The 19,182-nt window shown below is 52.6% G+C and overlaps 1 protein-coding gene across 1 annotated transcript in view; it reads left to right on the top strand.

Moving 5' to 3' along the window:
- Hspg2 (heparan sulfate proteoglycan 2) overlaps window positions 1–19,182 on the top strand; it is a 101,948-nt gene that overhangs the window by 53,164 nt on the left and 29,602 nt on the right. Inside the window, exons 29-47 of the mRNA XM_041651821.1 lie at window positions 189–275; window positions 847–896; window positions 1,185–1,279; window positions 1,504–1,644; window positions 1,927–2,118; window positions 8,465–8,557; window positions 8,827–8,907; window positions 9,030–9,260; window positions 11,170–11,283; window positions 12,467–12,594; window positions 12,696–12,782; window positions 14,623–14,681; window positions 14,855–15,019; window positions 15,116–15,226; window positions 17,412–17,512; window positions 17,599–17,779; window positions 18,302–18,427; window positions 18,537–18,689; window positions 18,768–18,910. Of these exons, the coding sequence (XP_041507755.1) occupies window positions 189–275; window positions 847–896; window positions 1,185–1,279; window positions 1,504–1,644; window positions 1,927–2,118; window positions 8,465–8,557; window positions 8,827–8,907; window positions 9,030–9,260; window positions 11,170–11,283; window positions 12,467–12,594; window positions 12,696–12,782; window positions 14,623–14,681; window positions 14,855–15,019; window positions 15,116–15,226; window positions 17,412–17,512; window positions 17,599–17,779; window positions 18,302–18,427; window positions 18,537–18,689; window positions 18,768–18,910 (2,338 nt within the window). The remainder of the gene's footprint in view (window positions 1–188; window positions 276–846; window positions 897–1,184; window positions 1,280–1,503; window positions 1,645–1,926; window positions 2,119–8,464; window positions 8,558–8,826; window positions 8,908–9,029; window positions 9,261–11,169; window positions 11,284–12,466; window positions 12,595–12,695; window positions 12,783–14,622; window positions 14,682–14,854; window positions 15,020–15,115; window positions 15,227–17,411; window positions 17,513–17,598; window positions 17,780–18,301; window positions 18,428–18,536; window positions 18,690–18,767; window positions 18,911–19,182) is intronic.

The following is a 19,182-nucleotide window of genomic DNA, read 5'->3' as shown; positions in this document are numbered from 1 at the left end:
GATAGCCTCACTTTCAAAGCCCTGGTTCCCTAAATGGGGACAGCGTACCCCCCTTAGCCCCTGAGTAGAACTGAGGGAGTTGGTAGGAAAGGGACTCGTGGCATAGACTTCACCCGCCTGCCTGGTCTGTGAAAGACCCCTGTAGGCGTAGTTAATGTCTTACTGACGGAACTTTCCCCCTTTCTCAGGGCTGCCCATACTTGCTTCTTGGACACAGATGGTCACCCAACGTGTGACTCGTGCTCACCAGGCCACAGCGGGCGTCACTGTGAGAGGTGAGATGGGCAGTGGGGAGTGCCGGGGGCCCAGGAAGGTATACCTGAGCTATCAGCTCTCCTCTTTGTGAGCCTCACCCTTTAGCCTGGTATTGGCCTGCTGCCCACCTCCCAGCCCGTCCTTTGCTTACCCAGGCCAGAGCCCTCCCACTAGACCCTTTGCTGTTTGGCTATTTTGATACAGAGTTTCATGTAGTCCAGGCTATCTACAAACTCATTATGTAGCCAGGTATAGCCTTGAACTACTTCCTACCTCCCTCTCCTGGAGGTGCTTTAGGCTCACACCACCAAGCCCAACATTAGGCCTCTTGATCTTGACCTTTTGAGTCAAGGTCTGATGGAATCAACTCATCGGCTGTGCCTTGGACCCACCTTGCTTTGGTCTCCCCCATGCTTCATCTATCAAATGGGTGCACATGCTGATGAGTTTTCCCCTTACAGTGGGGGTCACTGAGTCCAAGCCCAGATCCCCCTTGGACCTAGGCTCTTCACCAGTTTCTCAGGACTCCTCTCTCTCTCTCTCTCTCTCTCTCTCTCTCTCTCTCTCTCTCTCCTCTCTCTCTCTCTGTAGGTGTGCCCCAGGTTACCGTGGTAACCCCAGTCAGGGCCAGCCCTGCCACAGTGAGTAGAGTTGCAGACTTGGGAGGGCATGGCGGGGGTGGGGATGCTTTTCTTTCCAGGGGACCCAGAACAGGCCCTTGGTGTCCCTGGGACCTGGAAGAGGTGGCTTTACCTTTTTGATTCTTGGCTTCTCCATCTGTCACGTGGGGTCGGGAAGAGATACTGCCCACATCCCCAGAAGCAGGTAGAGGTCCCCTTGGTGTTGAGTGACAGGCTTAGAGAGGGGCAGAGATCGGGGTATTTGGTGTCTGGTTTGAGAATGCCATCTGTGGCTTCTTTACACTTCAGGAGATGGTCAGGTCCAAGAGGGACTAGGCTGTGGCTGTGACCCCCATGGAAGTGTCAGCAACCAGTGTGACGCCGCTGGTCAGTGCCAATGCAAGGTGAGTTCAATGTCCGGCCTTCTATGAGGTCTAGCTCAGTCCACCCCTGGGGCTAAATAGAAGTCAGATGGTACCTGAGGGGATCCTCAGGCCTGGTCGTGGGATGGATAGGCAGAGCTGCTCACAACTGCTAGAAATGGTTGGGAAGGCTGGCTTTAGAGGCTCCTGGGGTCCAGCAGACACCCCTGAGTCCCTTCCCACATCTTTTTTCCCATCTTTTCCAGGCCCAGGTGGAAGGTCTTACCTGCAGCCATTGCCGGCCCCACCACTTCTACCTGAGTGCCAGCAACCCAGAAGGCTGCCTGCCCTGCTTCTGCATGGGTGTCACCCAGCAGTGTGCCAGCTCCTCTTACTCACGCCACCAGGTAAGAGCTGAGTGCCAGCTTCCCAAGGATACCCATCTCTGGGCCTCCATTACTGCTCGCCTCGGCACTGAACCCAGTGACCTGACTCCTGTCCCAAGACCTTCTGGGTCTCTGTTACTGCTCATCCCGGCACTGAGCACACCCCTTCATTAGCCCTGATGTCTGCCCCTTCCATCATGTCTCCCTCAGTCCTGGTCTCAGCGAGCCCCATGGCCTGCCCTGTCCATCCTGATACATCTGAGCCCTCACCTAGCTGACCCCTGTCTTTTCTCCCGCTGCCAGATCTCCACCCACTTTGCTCCTGGGAACTTCCAAGGCTTTGCCCTGGTGAACCCGCAGCGCAACAGCCAGCTGACAGGAGGCTTCACTGTGGAATCGGTGCCTGGTGGGCCCCAGCTCTCTTTTGGCAACTTTGCCCACCTTGGCCAGGAGTCCTTCTACTGGCAACTTCCGGATACATACCAGGGAGACAAGGTAAGATCTAAGTGGGGCCTGCAGCCCCTCCCAAGTGCCAGCTCTAAGCCAGGTCCATGCTGAACATGGAGTCAGCATGGGGTCACGGCTGCCATGTCATGTAGTATGTGGCCTTTCGGGTCCAGCAGACCTCACTTTACATCTCAGCTGCGCTGTTCATAGCTGGACACCTGACCCGACCTCCCCAGCTCAGGGTGACTGGGAGGTTTTTCCCTGACACACACTGAGCGCTCAGCTTACTGGTGACAATTGCGCTTTCAGGACAGGCCGCAACACGTGCATGGTGACACAGTTTCAGTGTAGACCCCCCATGGCTCATCTGTGCTGGGGGTTGCTGCAGGCAGGGTGCTGGGTGCCTGCATGGTGATTCTCGGGTCATTTCTATCGAGCTCTGACTAAACACTCATGCAGGCATCTTAAGTTACAACTGCGTGAACCAGGCAACCTCGCTGCCATTTCCTAGCAGAGAGAAGTAAAGTTAGAGAAAAGTCAAGAATGTGACCTGAGTCCCACAGCTAGTGGGCAATAGTGGCGGGATTTACACCCAGGTCAGACCTGCCCTTAAAAAGCTGAGCTAGGCAGGAGAGCCGTCCTTTTGACGTTGAAGCGAGATCTGCTAGGAAGGCAGCATCGTCAAGGATGGTCTTGTGAAGGGCACCGTCTAAGAGGTGAACTCCAGGGGGCTGGAGAGATGGCTCGGCGGTTAAGAGCACTGGCTGCTCTCCCAGAGGACCGGGTTTGATTCCCAGCAACCACACGGCAGCTCACAACCGTCTGTAACTCCAGTTCCAGGGAATCCAACAACTTCACATAGGCATCCATGCAGGCAAAACACCAATGCACAAGAATAAAAATAATAAATAAAAAGTGAACTCCAGAGCAGCCACGTGTGGTGCTCAGTCACGGCCAAGGTACCAGGACAAGTGGGACTTACTTAGTGTATAAGTCTCCCACCAGCTGAGGCCAGTAACACAATCAGCCACACTTCAATCCCCTCAGCAGTGGGGCTTGGAGGCCTTCCAGTCCCTGCTCCTTGGAGGGAAAGAGGCCCCGCCAACCCTCACCAACTTGGCTGCCTTCTAGTGCCTTCCTCCCCTTCGTTCCTTCTCTCTTGGCCTCCCTCAGACCTTTCTCTTTCTCCTCCCCTGGTGCCTCTTGCTGCCCCACAGAGGGAGGCTCACTTTGCACGGCTACGCCGGGCTCACCAGGTATGCCCTCGTTAAGTGGTGCGAAAGGGGGTTGCCACACAGAACGTGTCCATGGCTGCCCTCAGCCCTGCATGGGAGATGTCCCATACCCATGGATGCCCTGCCTGAGCCTGTACTGCTGCTAGGAGAATATGGAGAGGCGTGTTCTTTGCTGTGCCCCACCAGCCATGTGGTGTGTTTATAGTTGGTCTCACAATAGTTGGAGGTCTGCCGACAGGAAAACTAACTTATGTTAATCCGTGTGCCTGTTTCTAGCTCCCCAGTTTCCCCATGTATTTGCCAGCATATGCCCTTCTAGTAGCCTGGAGTGACCCTGTGTGCTGGCCTGGAGATAAGGCATGCCTCCCTAACCAATCACTGTGGCTGTCTTTGCTGATACCATGTTTGGGGAAAGGGCTGTTCTTGGCTTCAGGTCTAAGCCCTATGAGGGCTGAGCTGGCCTGTGACTTCCACCCCATCAGAACCGCACATCCCTCTCAGAGGAACAGTGGCGGGCAGCAGTGACCACTGGAAGGATCCTTGGGGGCCCAGAGGGCAGGGGCCGGGCACAGCGGGCATCACAGGTAACCTAGGGCAGGGCAGGCTGTGTCTGGGGACCAAGGAATCAGACCTTGAACCAAGGCCCAGGTTTTCCTGGGCCTCCTCCGCCCACCCTGCCTGTCCAGGCCAGCATGCTCCAGTTCTACATACACCCCAGAATGGATTTTGTAGTGATGTGGGAAGCTGTCCCTCCTCCACACTCACATGGCTGTCAGCCCTGACTGTACAGAACTTTCTGTCCTTGCGGGACACCCTGGGCAGGATTCCTCCCCAGCAGACCCAGCCTACTTCCAGCTACTCATTCCAGGATGCTCCGCCTGAGTCCTAGGCTAAAAAGGCAAAGGACACAAGGAAGGGGTGGCAGACATCAATGCAAGCCTATGGGTGGCCCACATTGGGGAACTGGATAGGGCTGGGGTAAGGCAGAGCCTCATGGTGTCTTTCTGTCCATCTGTCTTGTCACCTATCCTTCCTTTCCCCCAGGTGGATGAGGCTCAGAGGCGGGTGGATGCTGAGATCTGGCAGCTCCTTGCCAGTTTTGCTGCCCACCCCCAACCCCCTGCTCGTGGGCTGCACCCTCACCCCCAGCTAACTGCCACTCTACGAGCAGGTCCCCCCTCCTCTTCCTCTTCCTCCTCTATCTCCACTTCTCTGTCTTCCTCCGCAGGCTCTCAGGTATGTACCAAGTCACTCACTGAAGGACCGGCCCACCATGCTTCCTAGACTCTGGTCATTTCCAAACTAGTCTGATATTTCCTGAGACTCTCTGAACCATAATTGACTTCAGATGTCACTTTAATTCACCAGATACTAAGTCAATTATAGCTGTGCTTATGTTTTGAGACGGAGTCTCACAATGGCCCTAGCCGAACCTCAAGCTCAGAATCCTTATCTTAGCCTCTCAAGTGCTGGGATAATAACCATGTCTGCCTGTTCTTTTGTTTTATTTTTGGGTTTGTTGTTGTTGTTGTTGTTGTTTTTGTTTGTTTGTTTGTTTGAGACAGGGTCTCCCTATATGGAGCAGGTTGTAGGTTGGCCTTGAACTTGTGTCCATCCTCCTGTCTCTGCCTCCCAAGTATTGAGATTAAAAGCATATACTACCATACCCAACTACTTTTTATCTTTTTGAGATAGTCCCCTGTAGCCTAGACTGACCACTTTATAGCCAAGGATAACCATGAACCCCTGATCTTACTGCCTGTATCTCCTGAGTCCTGGGATAATGAATATGTACTAATATGCCATTTATCCCATGTTTAGGATGGAACCTAGGACTTCGTGCAACTTAGGTAAACACCAATTGAATTACATCCACAGGCCTCTGACTGAATGATTGTTTTTCTGGATACATTTTTCTTTTTTATTTCTTCCTTCCTTTTTTTTTTTTTTTTTTTGATAGGCTCTCTCATGCTAGGCGGTAGGTCATGCACACCTCTAATCCCAGCACTTGGGAGACAGAGACAGGAGGATCTCTGCCAGCCTGGTCTACAGAGCAAATTCCATGGACAGCCAGAGTCACACATAGAAACCCTATCTGGAAAAAAAAAAAGATCTTACTATATAGCTGTGACGCCGTGACTATGCTGAAACTCACTATACAGACCAGACTCTCCTCAGACTCACAGAGACCCGCCTGCTTCTGCCTCCAAATGCTACGATTAAACATATATACCCACATTCAACTCCACCTACGTCTTAAAATAGATGTACAAAAGAGCCACTGAATTTTCAAGTGTTTACAGTGTGTCCCATTGATCTTGGGGTCTACTGGAAGGACAGAGCATGTGTGAGGCAAAACAGACCAAGAGCAGCAGGAGGACCTAAACCCAGAGCGGGAAGCAGGTGCCCAGAAAGCATGGTGGGCCTGTGCTGTAGAGTTCGGGTGGGTGGGTCCCGGGTCCCTGCTGGGGTGCCTGTGCCCCGTTCTTACCTTCCGTTCTTCTCCTCCAGTTCGCACTCTCCTATGAGGGCTTCTCTCTGCTGCCCGGAAGCCTCTATTACTGGCAGCTGCCCCGAGCCTTCCTAGGGAACAAGGTAACCAGGAAGTGGAAGGGTCGTAGGTAGTCAGAGGATCCTCAGCTATCAGAGGGTCGCTGTACCTAGTGTGCACTCATTAAGCACTTGCTGTATGCTGTATTGCCACTGTAGAGGCACGCTGGCCTCCCAGAACTCTTCAGTGTTCTCATTTACACATCTTGCATCCTGGATGTCACTTTCTGTGTGCATGTGTGTGTGTGTGTGTGTGTGTGTGTGTGTGTGCACTCATGCACCTGAGCCTATGGAGGCTAGAAGACAACTTCAGGTATCATTCTTCAGAAAGTACCACCCACCTTGGTTTTTGGGCACGTCTCTCATTGCTCGGAAGCTCACTTAGTAGTAGGCCATGGAGTCCTAGGGATCAGCCTCTCTCTGACTCACCAGTGTTAGAAGGTCCCCCAGCTTGCACAATAAGCATTTTGCCAACTGCGCCATTTCTCCAGCCCGGAATGTTGTTACTATTACCCTGGAACTAGCGTTCATGTTGATACTACTTCCATCTTGCCTCTGTGTCCCCATGTGACAGAGAGAGCCACTTCAGAGTGTGGGTACCAAGGGGTTGGGGCTTTGGCTCAGTGGTAGAACTCTTAAGGCCTAGGTCTGGCTTCCAGCAGCAGGGGAGGGGTCATGGTATGAATAATACATGTAAACCGCATTCAGAGTCCTGGCTAGGCCAGTCAGGTCCAGGGGATGTGAGGCGAGGAGAGTCTACCAGAGTCTGGGTTGGTACCAGAAGTGGTGGAGAGATGTCGGCCTTCAAGTGTATTCTCTGCACTGAGATGAGAGTGTCACTCTGTGTGTCCTGGGTCATGTAGTCCTCAGGGTGCCCTCACGGTATTATTTTTACTCCTACTTGCGGAGGAGGAAAGTCGGGCTCAGACTGAGCGACTCGCCCACAGTTGTGTGACAGCAGAGCTGGAGTCTGAACCCTGGCTTTCACACTGTCACCCTTGTCTTGCATCCCTGTGTGGCACACGCCTTCCCCTTCCTAGAAAGCGGATCCCAGATGGGACTCTGAACTCACTGGCATCCAAAACAAACAGGAAACCAATGGCTTTCTGTTGTAATCTGGTTACGCTGAGTTCCTTACCACACCCTGAGTTGGTAGAGAATGGCCCTGGGGCCTATGTCACCCAGGGCCTAAAATGCCATTCGTTGGTGTTTGATAAATGTCCACCCACTGAATGAACACACTTGAACCAGAGGGACACCCTGCGCTGGGTAGTTTTCAGACAGCTGTCCGGCTGATGGAGAGGAAGGAAAGTCCAGTGGGCAGAACCGGGACCTCAGCTGCCAAGGTGAAAGCCCTTGGCAACAAACCTAAGCCTTCTGGTCCTGCCTACAAAGAAACAAGTCCAGCTGACTTGCCCATGGTTAAAAACAAAAAACAAAACGAACAAATAAGCAAACAGAATGGCTCATACAACCATGGGGTCTGGGGACGCTGGCTGTATCCAGGTATTCATTGGGGCTTTTTCTCAGCTGGTGTCATTTTGTAGCTTCTGGTCACATGGGAGATGAGAATTTTTCTGTGCCGAATGCATCGGTCCTTCCTCAGCCAGGGAGAGGAGCACACGCCACGCCACACCACGCCATGCCACGCCTCATTGTGTTCAGTCACATTAGCACTGACCCTATCCCATCTGTCTTCCCGATCCAGAACTGTGTTGACTGGGCGGGCCTGGCTTGCTCCCCTCTGCAGGTGGGAGAGACTTGAGTGTAAAAGATTTGTTTTGTTGTTTTTAAGAGAACAAGGAGCTGGCTGGAGAGATAGCTCAGCAGTTAAGATTATGGACTGCTCTTTCAGAGGACCTGGGTTCAATTCCCAGCACCCACATATTGTTTTTGGGTTTTTTTTTTTTTTTTGGTTTTTCGAGACAGGGTTTCTCTGTAGCTTTGGAGCCTGTCCTGGAACTCCCTTTGTAGACCAAGCTGGCCTCGAACTCACAGAGATCCGCCTGCCTCTGCCTCCCGAGTGCTGGGATTACAGGCATGCGCCACCACCACCCAGCCACATGGTGGTTTATAACCCTCTATAGCTCCAATGCCAGGGGATCCCCAGTGCCAGGGATCCAAAGCCTCTTATGACTTCTATAGGCTCCTATACACTCCAGGCTCATTCTACTCACATACATATGAATAGGCACACACACACAAAGTAAATAACTTTAAAAGACACAGAGAGAAGGAACAAGGATGTAGTTTATAGAAAGAAGGAAGTGAGTCTAGGCGGACTCAAAGCCAGTAAGTAGTTCAAGAGATGAGGCCTCAGAGCCTGTGCAGCCCCAAGCCCTGGGCTAACACTTCAGATCTTGGCAGTCACTGTTGTTACTCTTGTCATTCTGTGGGAATTGCCTACACATAGAAGGGACTTGCTGACTGTGAGTGCCAGGCAATGGAGAACAGAGAAGTCCTCCCGTGAGTGAGGCTAGGGAGGAACTGATAGAGCGGGCCTGCTGCCCAGGTCTCCGTGTTACAAGTTCTGGCCTTCTGAGGTTAGGGTGCAACACATGGGAGCCAGAGGCTCTGCCCCTCACCTGTGTGATCTTGTCTCCCCGTAGGTGGCGGCCTATGGTGGGAAGCTACGGTATACCCTCTCCTACACATCAGGGCCACAGGGCAGCCCGCTCTCGGACCCCGATATCCAGATCACGGTGAGCTTGTTAGAACCCACAGTCATCAGACAGAAGATGGAAGCCATGCTCCAACACCCAGCTAGCCCAGTGTGGGCCCTTTGCCCCTGCCTGGTTGGCTTCTCCCTCAGATCTTAGGCTGGCTGCTAGGCATGGGAGCAGTGGGCAGGCAAATGGTATTGGAGGTATGGACAGGTAGGAGGCAAATGGTTGGAGAGTCCGGAGGTGGTGGATACCCTTGCCTCTAATAACACTAAATGCCCTGCCTAATTTTTCTGATATTTCTGCAGGGCAATAACATCATGCTGGTGGCCTCCCAGCCTGCACCACAGGGCCCAGAGAGAAAGAGCTATGAGATCATCTTCCGAGAGGTAGGTAGCGCTTGGCTTTGATTTCCTGTCCTCCCCTTGACAGAGTGTATGCAGGGCTACAAGTTCAGCAGACCAAGCTCAGAGCGTCCACTGACACTTGCTGTCCTCCCTTGCACACCCAGGAGTTCTGGCGGAGGCCAGATGGACAGCCTGCGACCCGTGAGCACTTGCTCATGGCCCTGGCGGATCTGGATGAACTTCTGATTCGGGCCACGTTCTCCTCAGTGCCACGGGCAGCCAGTATCAGCGCCGTGAGCCTAGAAGTGGCCCAGCCAGGACCCTCTGGTGGACCCCGAGCCCTTGAGGTGGAAGAATGCCGCTGCCCTCCAGGCTATGTCGGGTTGTCCTGCCAGGTGAGTGTGTGGCCGGCCTGGCTGCTTTCGCGACAGTGACATAGTATGCGCAAGGTGATTTGGTCAGTAACCGTTGCAGTAGGCGGTGACTGCTCCTGGAGCCAGGTGACTTCTGCTCTTCTATTGCTGCCATCACTTCCTCAGTTGCCAAGCTGTTCCTTACCCAAGGGCATACAGCCACCATGTAGAAAACTAACCTCAACCTAGACCTGTGTCCTAACCACTAGACAGCACTGCCTAAAGAATGGCACACTTTCAGATGGGGAGACCAAGAAAAGCACAGAAGGCCCAGAGCTGAGCAGGGACATGCATCAGATGCACAGCACGGAATGGGTGACAGGGACGTGCCTCAGATGCACAGCACGGAATGGGTGGCACTGCAGGCTTAAGGGAGAATGAGCTTGGAAGGAGGAGCACATGGAGACCGGGCCTGCAGCAGGGTCCCTGTGCCCAACCTAGGACAGTGCCCTGAGGTGGGGACGTCATGCTGCTATAGGCATCTCATAATCAGAGCCAGACAAGGATGTGTCTGTCTGCTGTAGACAAAATGGATGGTGCAGAGAAAGAAATCAAGGCATGGTGTATTGTGTGGAGGGTCAGTAGGCCGGACAGAGGGCTGTCACTCTGAAGCTCCTGGGAGCCTCTACCAAATCTGGCCCAAGCTCTGAGCTCCTGGTAAATAGGAGTTTATCCTACACATGACTATGACCCACTTAATATCGGATGAGATGACAGGACCCTTGCCAGCTGGGCAGCCGGGGATGCCAGGAATGGGTACAGCTGTAGCAAGTCTGTATCTCTGCACTTTAATGTTCGTGTGCCTTTTCTGGGGCCACAGACTTCTCAAATCCCAGTGTAGAAGTTCATGCTCTCCAAAGATCCCAAGATGGCCTCATCTGAAGGAGAAGTTCTTGGGATGTGCCTGTGTACATTGTTGCAGCCCAGCCCCAAGAGCTCCACAAACTGACCCAGGAATGCAGAGAGGAGGCCCTTGGCAGCTTTCACAGAAGGGGTAGAGAGAGGACTGCCCTTCAGGCCTATGATCCTTCATCTCCATTTCGCACCAGCGTCCGTGATGCTGTGTGCTACCACTATCACCTCTATCACTATACTTACTGAATTTTGGTTTTGGTTTGAAGTTTCAAGGCAGGAGCTCATGCAGCTCAGATTGGCATGCACGCACGTGCGCACCCAAGTATGTGTGTGTGTGTGTACATATATGTATATATCATATATATGAAATTTTATATATATATATCAGAGGCTAGCCTTTAACATGAATATCTTCCTCCCATTAACCATCACTGATGGTACACGCCTGTAATCCCAGCACTTTGGGAACGCAAACCCAGTGATAAAGACTGGCAAGATGGCTTAGATGGTAAAGGCACCTCCAACAAAGTTTATTTCCCAGAACCCACATGGTGGAAGAAGAGAACTGACTCTTGCAAGTTGTCCTCTGACCTCCATATATGTGCTGTGGCACACACACACACACACACACACAATAAATGTAAAAATATCTTCAAGGCCCCTTCTTCCATGGGCCTCTTCAGCTCACTTCCCCATTTAGCGGTGATGTTTTTCCATAGAGTCTTTTCCCATCAGGATTTTCAGGAACCAAGGTCTTGAAATGAGGCAGGTTCCCCATTCGGGATATAGTACGTTTCACTAAGCTAATACTGCCTGGGCAGATCAAGCTCTGTCTCCTTCTAAAGCTGTGAACGTGAAGATGAGCGACAGGCTGGCTCTTAAGAGAGGTTGTGGATGGAGGCTAGCCTGGGGTGACCTCCCTTAGAGCCAGTGGAGCCTAGACACTGGACAATGCAGGAGGGACAGAAGGCTAGACCTGCTGGCTCTGGCTAGAACCCTGTGGGCAACGGAGACCAACTTTTCCTCTGTCCCCTAGGACTGCGCCCAAGGCTACACGCGCACTGGGAGCGGACTGTACCTTGGCCACTGCGAGTTGTGTGAATGCAACGGCCACTCCGACCTGTGTCACCCGGAGACTGGAGCCTGCTCGGTGAGAAGCAAGCAGGGCAAGACCAGGGGTGGGCAGCAGGATGGGGAGGGGGATGTTCATAGAAGACAGCACCTGGCAGAATGGAGCAGGCGAAGATGGAACACCATTCTTCTTTATAAGGAAAGCTATGGCTCCTTATTGTTTGTCCCCAAGTGGCCAGTGTCTTTGTAGAAGAGCCAGATTTTTGGGGGGTTTTGTTTGTCTTTGGTGTTGGTGGTGCTGGGGAGCAAACCTTGGTAAATACACCTTTCCATCCATTCTTTGGAGTGGTATGTGTATGTCCTCACAAGCACATGGCCAGGGCACAGATAGTTGACAGGGTCCCAGACTCAAAGTGAAACAAGGAACACACTATGTTAATGCCACAGGTGTGGCTGTTTCTGGATGATATTGCATATTGTTTGAATTTTTATGTTTGTGGGTGTCTTGCCTTTATCTGTGTGCCATGTGCATGTCTGGTGCCCATGGAGTCCAGAAAAGGGCGTCAAATCTCTTTGTGCTGGAGTTAGAGATGGTTGTGAGACACTATGTGGGTTCTAGGAATTGAACCTGAGTCCTCTAAAAAAGGAGCCAGTGTTCTTAACCACTGAGCCATCTCTCCAGTTCCTCTCCATGTATTTATTACAGTGAAACATGTATCTTCAAGGCTCTGCCCAGTTACATACCTTTGTTTTTCTTTAATTCCACAGGAATTAATAATAATCAGTAATCTCACACATACTCTTTTCATGAGACAGATCTGACACACTAGGTAGCCAAGGATGACCTGGTATTCTTGATTTCCTCTCCCTACCCTCTCCCTGCCTCCTGCTGGGCTATTGGTGCATCCCAAGCCCAGGCCTAGATGGACTTTTTGGTTTATCGGCATCCCTATAGATAATTTTTTCAGCACTGCTGAGCTGGTGGGCATCACTATAACTTAATTTTCCATGACTTTACTTTTAAATATGCATTGGTGTTTTGCCATGGGTATTGGTTCCCCTGAACTTGGAGTTACAGGCAGGTATGAACTACCATATGGGTCCTCTGGAAGAGCAATCAGTGTTCTTAACCACTGAGCCATCTCTCCGGCCCTCTGCACGTCTCTCCTTTAAGACAAGTCTATAGGATTGGTGTTTCTGGATGAGGGGGTTTTGGTGAGTGTGGCTTCATGGCTGATGTCTGATACCCTTGTCCCCCACAGCGATGTCAGCACAACACTGCCGGAGAGTTCTGTGAGCTGTGCGCAACCGGCTACTACGGGGATGCTACGGCTGGGACACCTGAGGACTGCCAGCCGTGTGCTTGCCCACTGACCAACCCAGAGAACATGTGCGTACCCTGCTCAGATCCAAGGATGAACTCCTGCTGAAGGATGGGGAAGGAAGACGGGGAGTGGGCTTCTGGGCCTGATGTTCGTCTGCCTGCCCTAGGTTCTCCCGCACCTGTGAGAGCCTTGCGGCCGGAGGATACCGCTGCACCGCCTGCGAACCCGGCTACACCGGCCAGTACTGTGAGCAGTAAGTTTTCAGAAGGAAGTGGGAAGAGAAGGGGTAAATGAGAGACTCCAAGGTGAGCATCCTGAAGGGTGTGGCTCAGAAAAGCCTCTACCAGGACCACGTCCCTCCCTGTCCCAAACAGTTCCCACACTCATCCTGCCCTTGGGATGGGGTGGAACTTATGACCGTGCTTCAGGCATGCCTGTCCCACTCCGCCCTCACTCCAGATGGGATAAACTTCTTGAATTGTTTGTTTGTTTTTTGTTTTGTTTTGTTTTATTATTAATTCACTGGCCTCACTGTGTAGCCCAAGCTGTACTGATGGCACAGGCCTCACCATGTAGCCCAGGCTGTGCTGATGGCACAGGCCTCACCATGTAGCCCAGGCTGTACTGATGGCACAGGCCTCACTATATAGCCCAGGCTGTACTGATGGCACAGGCCTCACTATATAGCCCAGGCTGTACTGATGGCACAGGCCTCACCATGTAGCCCAGGCTATACTGATGGCACAGGCCTCACCATGTAGCCCAGGCTGTGCTGATGGCACAGGCCTCACTATGCAGCCCAGGCTGTGCTGAAGGCACAGGCCTCACTATGCAGCCCAGGCTGTACTGATGGCACAGGCCTCACTATGTAGCCCAGGCTGTGCTGATGGCACAGGCCTCACTATGTAGCTCAGGCTGTGCTGAAGGCACAGGCCTCACTATGTAGCCCAGGCTGTGCTGAAGGCACAGGCCTCACTATGTAGCCCAGGCTGTACTGATGGCACAGGCCTCACTATGTAGCTCAGGCTGTACTGAAGGTACAGGCCTCACTATGTGGCCCAGGCTGAACTGCTCCTAGTACTGGGATTGCAGATATGTACCTGGCAACTTCTTGAATCCCTAGTGCTCAGGTCTTTATGTGATGTCCCTGTCTGCAGAACATTTTTGCCCCCAAACCCTCCCTTTTCTGACTAACCCCTCTTGACCTTCAAGATTCAGCTTCTTTCATTTATTGAACACTTTTTGTAGGAAGTGGGCAGGTTAAGACAGGGTCTCAGTATAAACCTAAGATGGCCTCCAGCTCCGTGTAATCCAGTCTGGTCTGAAACCTCAGCCTCCAAATCACAGGAGTGGTTGCCATGTAGGGCTCAACACACTTCTTTTGAGCCTCTACCGTGCGTTCTGTGTGCTGAAGCTGCTAAGGATAAACAGACAAACAGAGCAGGTCTGTGTCGGAATAGAGGTCGCATCCCAAAATAGGAGGTGAATGGGAGGGGAAAAGCCAGCTACTGGGAGGAGGAGGAAATTTTTTTTTTTTCTCTTTTCTCAATAAAAAAAAAAGTTAAAAAAAAAACAAACAAACAAAAAAAAAAAGAATACATTTCCAGATGTGATCAGTTCTCTGGGAGCTGTGTGCCGCCACCCCGGGGGATCCATAGCAACGTAGGAACTGTGCTTGTAGTCTCTCCGACCTCAGGGCTATATCCGCACACCTCCCTGGGTCCGAATGGCCCCTGGGCCCTTCCTCCTTCTCACTTCACATGCAGTTTCTATGCCGTTTTCCTGGTTAGACCAAGGACCTTGCCGTGTCTCCTCTTGTGTCTCCACACTGAGCGTGGTGTCTGGTGCATACTTATTCCCTAATAAATGTTTGTCGAATGAATGCTTCCCTGGAGACAAGCAAGCTTACCCAGCCGACTGTGTTGGAACTTCTCCGGTTCCCAGAGCCCCTCTCGAATCCGGAGCTTCCTCCACATACCTATCGAGCTTCCTCCACATACCATGGGCAGTTGGCTGAAACTGGCTTCTCAAGTTCACTGTTAGACACTAGATCCCTTGGGGATTACAGCGCTGGTTCCTGTTCCTCCTAACAGGTGTGCCCCAGGCTACGTGGGTAACCCCAATGTGCAGGGAGGCCGCTGCCAGCCACTGAGTAAGTAGGACCATGACCCAGGGTGGTGGGAGAGAAAGTCACAGACCCTAGGGAGTCTGAGGGATAGAGTTCTGAGGTAAGGGACCTGCGGCTTTGGGAGACCAAAGTGTCAGAGATACTGTTTTATTATGGGGCCTTCTTGGCTGAATGGTCTCCTTCCCCCACTCCATTAGCCAAAGACACCCTGGAGGTTCAGGTCCATCCCTCTCGGAGCGTAGTTCCCCAAGGCGGCCCACACTCCCTGAGGTGCCAGGTCAACGGGAGTCCACCTCACTACTTCTACTGGTCCCGTGAAGATGGGCAGCCGTTACCCAGCGGTGCTCAGCAGCGCCATCAAGGTAGTCACAGCCCTGCAGCCTCTTCTGTCCCAGGAGTCAGTCCTGTTCCCACTGGACATGTGGAGCTGGACCCTGACAAGACTCTCCCCACACCAGGCTCTGAGCTCCACTTCCCTAGTGTGCAGCCCTCCGACGCCGGTGTCTACATCTGCACCTGCCGAAACCTACATCACACCAGCAACAGCAGGGCTGAGCTCCTGGTCTCTGGTGAGTCCCCTCTTCCCTGCCCCTGCTAGCATCTGCCTAGAGAGGACAGTGGCCTCTGGACAAGGACAATAGCTGTGAAGATGGGGGGAGGTGATGGAGTCACGCCTGTTTCAGAGTCAGAATCTGCAAGACTCACTATAATCCTTAAGGCTTGAGAGAAAAGCTAACACCTGGGGTCTAGGGTACCATTTACTGCTCAGCCTGGAAAGTGTCTTTATTTGGGTTCCCCAAAACAGAGGCTGTGTAGAATTCCAACAAGGGAGGGGAGCAGAGAAAAAGTGACTGGCAGGGAGGACAAGGTCAAATGAATGGTGACCATAAGCAGCTTTTGCCAAGTAGTTTAATGTCGCTGAGGAAACTTGGAAAACCGGAGTTACCGTGGCCCATCTGGTCTGTGTGTGCCAGCTCATCTTGGTCATTGGCTGAATCCTATTCAGGACAGGACTTAGGCTGGCATCCACTAAGTTCCAAGGCCAACCTGTCAAGCTGGAGAGGAAGGGCAGAAAGTGCCAGAAGAGAAGCCAGGGAGATTGGAGGAAGTAGGGGAGAAGTGATGTGAGCTAGAGCAAAGGCTTTTGGGAGAGCCGCTCATCCAGCACCACTAAAGGAAGTATGGGATGGGCAGGGAAATGTCAGGAAGGCTGGACCCGGACATGACAGATGGACAGAGGTGGAAACTCAATTGGAGTAGACACAAGGAACATGTGGAAGCACAGCAGGGTGTGGTGGGATCTACCTTCAGTACCCATGCTCAGGAGGCTGAGGCAGGAGGATCTCTAGATGGAGACCAACCTGGACTATGTAGCAAGACCCTGTCGAGAAAAAAGGAAAAAGTCATCAGGTGCTGATGGCGCACACCTTTAACCCCAGCACTTGGGAGGCAGAGGCAAATGGATCTCTGAGTTCAAGGCTAACCTGGTCTACAGAGTGAGTTCCAGGACAGCCAGGGATACACAGTGAAACCCTGTCTCGAAAACCCAAAAAAAGAAAACGTCTTAGCTCTGAAGGGAAGTCAAGTAAGCAATGAGGCAGTACATGGAACTAAAGGGAACGTTTCAGATGCGGAAATTTTTAGAACACATTTATCTTGTGAAGCAGTGACAGGAGACAGGAATGGCTGAGGCACAGGAGGAAGGAAGGGCCCAGTGTTCTGAAATGCAGAGAGGGATGGGAGCATAGAGAATCATGGTCCCGTCCTTCAGGGACCAGGGAGGAGTAAGGAAGGGTTTCCCACTGGGGGTGGGAAAGGTAGACATACACCTGACTGGTAGCTTCAGCTTTCTGAACAAGTGTAAGTTGAAGCCATGGGCTGTAAGGTGGAAAGACGGGTAGAGAGGGTGAGGGAGATGGGAGGAGGTGAGAAGCTGCTTGCAGTGAAGTGGCCTGGGATGATGAACTGGGACCAGTGCATTCCCGCTGGGCCACATGCTGGCTGCTCAGTGCCGGCAGGGAGAGACATGGGTTGGGGGTGGGGGGCAGTCCAGGGATGCACCAGGAGGTGGAATGGCAACCCAGCTATACTAGGAAAGAAGACATGCCCAGAGGAGTGGGCTGAGGGTGTGGCGTAGCAGGTAGAGGACTTGCCAGCCATGCACAAAGTCTTGCGTTTGAACCACACAAAAACTAGGTGTCGGGACTGGAGATATGGCTCAGCGGTTAAGAGCCTACATTGCTCTTTCAGTGTAGGCGGCTTACAATCACTGTAATTCCAGCTTCAAGAGGATCCAGTACCCACTTCTGACCTCTGCAGGCATCTATACATATCATACTATATAACAATATTATATATATATAATAGTTATGTATAATATGAAATTTTCAAAATATATATTTTATTACATAAAAACGAGGTGTGTAGCACAAACCAGTAATCCCAGCACTTGGGAGGTTGAGGCAGTAGGATCAAGAGTTTAAGGTCTTTCTTAGCTACATAAGGAGTTTGAAGCCAGCCTGCAGTACATGAGACTCCATCTTAAAAGAGAGTAAGCTTACTCGAGAGACAGAAGCAGGAAGATCTCTGAGTCTGAGGCCATGCTGGTCTACGTAGTGAGTTCTAGGCCAGCCAGTGATCCAGAATAAGACCTGTCTCATAGAAGAGATGGGGACAGCAGGCTTAAGAGAAAGTAACACAGAAACGGAACACAGAACAGGGGTGTGGAGCTCACTGCAGACTTCCCACTCACAGAGGCTCCCAGCAAGCCCATCACAGTGACAGTGGAGGAGCAACGGAGCCAAAGTGTGCGGCCTGGAGCTGATGTCACCTTCATCTGCACAGCAAAGAGCAAAGTGAGCGGAGAGGGAGCGGTGGGGGAAGTCTGTCTCATGGGCTTCCTGAGCCCACGCATGTCCTTCACCCTGATGCTGCCCTGCAGTCTCCAGCCTACACCCTGGTGTGGACCCGCCTACACAATGGGAAGCTTCCCTCTCGTGCTATGGACTTCAATGGCATCCTGACCATCCGCAACGTACAGCCAAGTGATGCAGGCACCTATGTGTGTACTGGCTCCAACATGTTCGCCATGGACCAGGGCACAGCCACGCTGCATGTTCAAGGTATGCCTTGTTGTGATCTGAGTCTGGCCCCAGGGATCCCCCTACATGCTCTAGGCTCTGAAGAAGCAGGAGACAGAAAGACAAATTGTATCTCAGGCCTCCTAAAGTGTATGTCGGGGGAAATGTAATTGAGGCAACCCTAGTGAAAGAGCAGAAACAGGACACTTGTGCGTGGTGACAGATGCCAGGGGTAGGAGGGATTGGAGGGATTGGAGAGCACGGAATGAGGGGAAGATGTAATCCCAGCAGTTGGAGGTTGAGGCAGGAGCATTGTAAAGCCAAGGTGTCTGGGTGGCATTGTGAGCCCTCTTCTGAAACAGAGGAAGGAGAGCGTTATGGGCAGGCCTCAGATAAGGAAGCACCAAAGCCCATGAAGTTTTCAAAGCCCCCTCTGGCTACTGGGTGGATTAACAGCTATGCAGGACTAGGGTGGAAGCCAAGACTGACAAGGGGCTATAGCTGTGAGCTGGAGAGCAGTCCCCACCCCGATCTTACCTCATCCTTGCTCTCTGCGCTTTTTAGTCTCAGGCACGTCAACTGCACCTGTGGTCTCCATACATCCACCACAGCTCACTGTGCAGCCTGGACAAATGGCTGAGTTCCGCTGTAGCGCCACAGGGAACCCCACACCCACTCTGGAATGGTCAGGTAAGGTCATGATGGGAGTGACCCTCAGACCCTGGCTGTCCTGAGTGAGGAGGACGAGGGCAGCAGTCAGAGCAGTCCCAGGGTGTGCTGACCCATGTCTCCACACCAGGAGGTCCTGGTGGCCAGCTTCCTCAGAAGGCTCAGATCCATGGTGGCATCCTGCGTCTGCCAGCAATCGAGCCCTCAGATCAGGGCCAGTACCTGTGCCGCGCCCTCAGCAGCGCTGGGCAGCATGTAGCCAGGGCCATGCTTCAGGTGCACGGTGAGAGGGCAGGGCTTGAGGTGGGCTTGGGGCTAGAGGAGACTCATAGAAGAATCCTCACAGGGCTTCTGTCTGCAGGAGGCAGTGGACCCAGGGTCCAGGTGAGCCCCGAGAGGACCCAGGTGCACGAGGGCCGCACGGTCAGGCTATACTGCAGGGCAGCTGGAGTCCCCAGTGCCAGCATCACCTGGAGGAAGGAGGGAGGCAGCCTGCCCCCACAGGTGAGTCAGCCAGCCATCCCAGGTCAGTGGGATCAACAGTCTCAGCGCTCAACCACCTGTCCGTCCATGTTCTTTCTCTCCTCAGGCTCCCTCTGTTTCCTAATTAGGTCCCGTACCCCGGTCACCCTTGCACCCCACTCACCCTTTTACTGCCTGATTCCGTGGTCCCCAATTCCATGTGCCTCTATTCCCATAGTTCCCAATTCCATGGTTCTTGAAACCAACACTGGGCCTTGATCTTGGTTTAGGACCTGCTCCTTCCGAGTCTGTTC

This window comes from Microtus oregoni, unplaced genomic scaffold (genome assembly GCF_018167655.1).
Source record: "Microtus oregoni isolate MIOR12 unplaced genomic scaffold, Mior012 000005F_ref0000423, whole genome shotgun sequence".
NCBI lineage: Eukaryota > Metazoa > Chordata > Mammalia > Rodentia > Cricetidae > Microtus > Microtus oregoni.
This window is presented reverse-complemented; position numbering and strand designations above follow the sequence as displayed.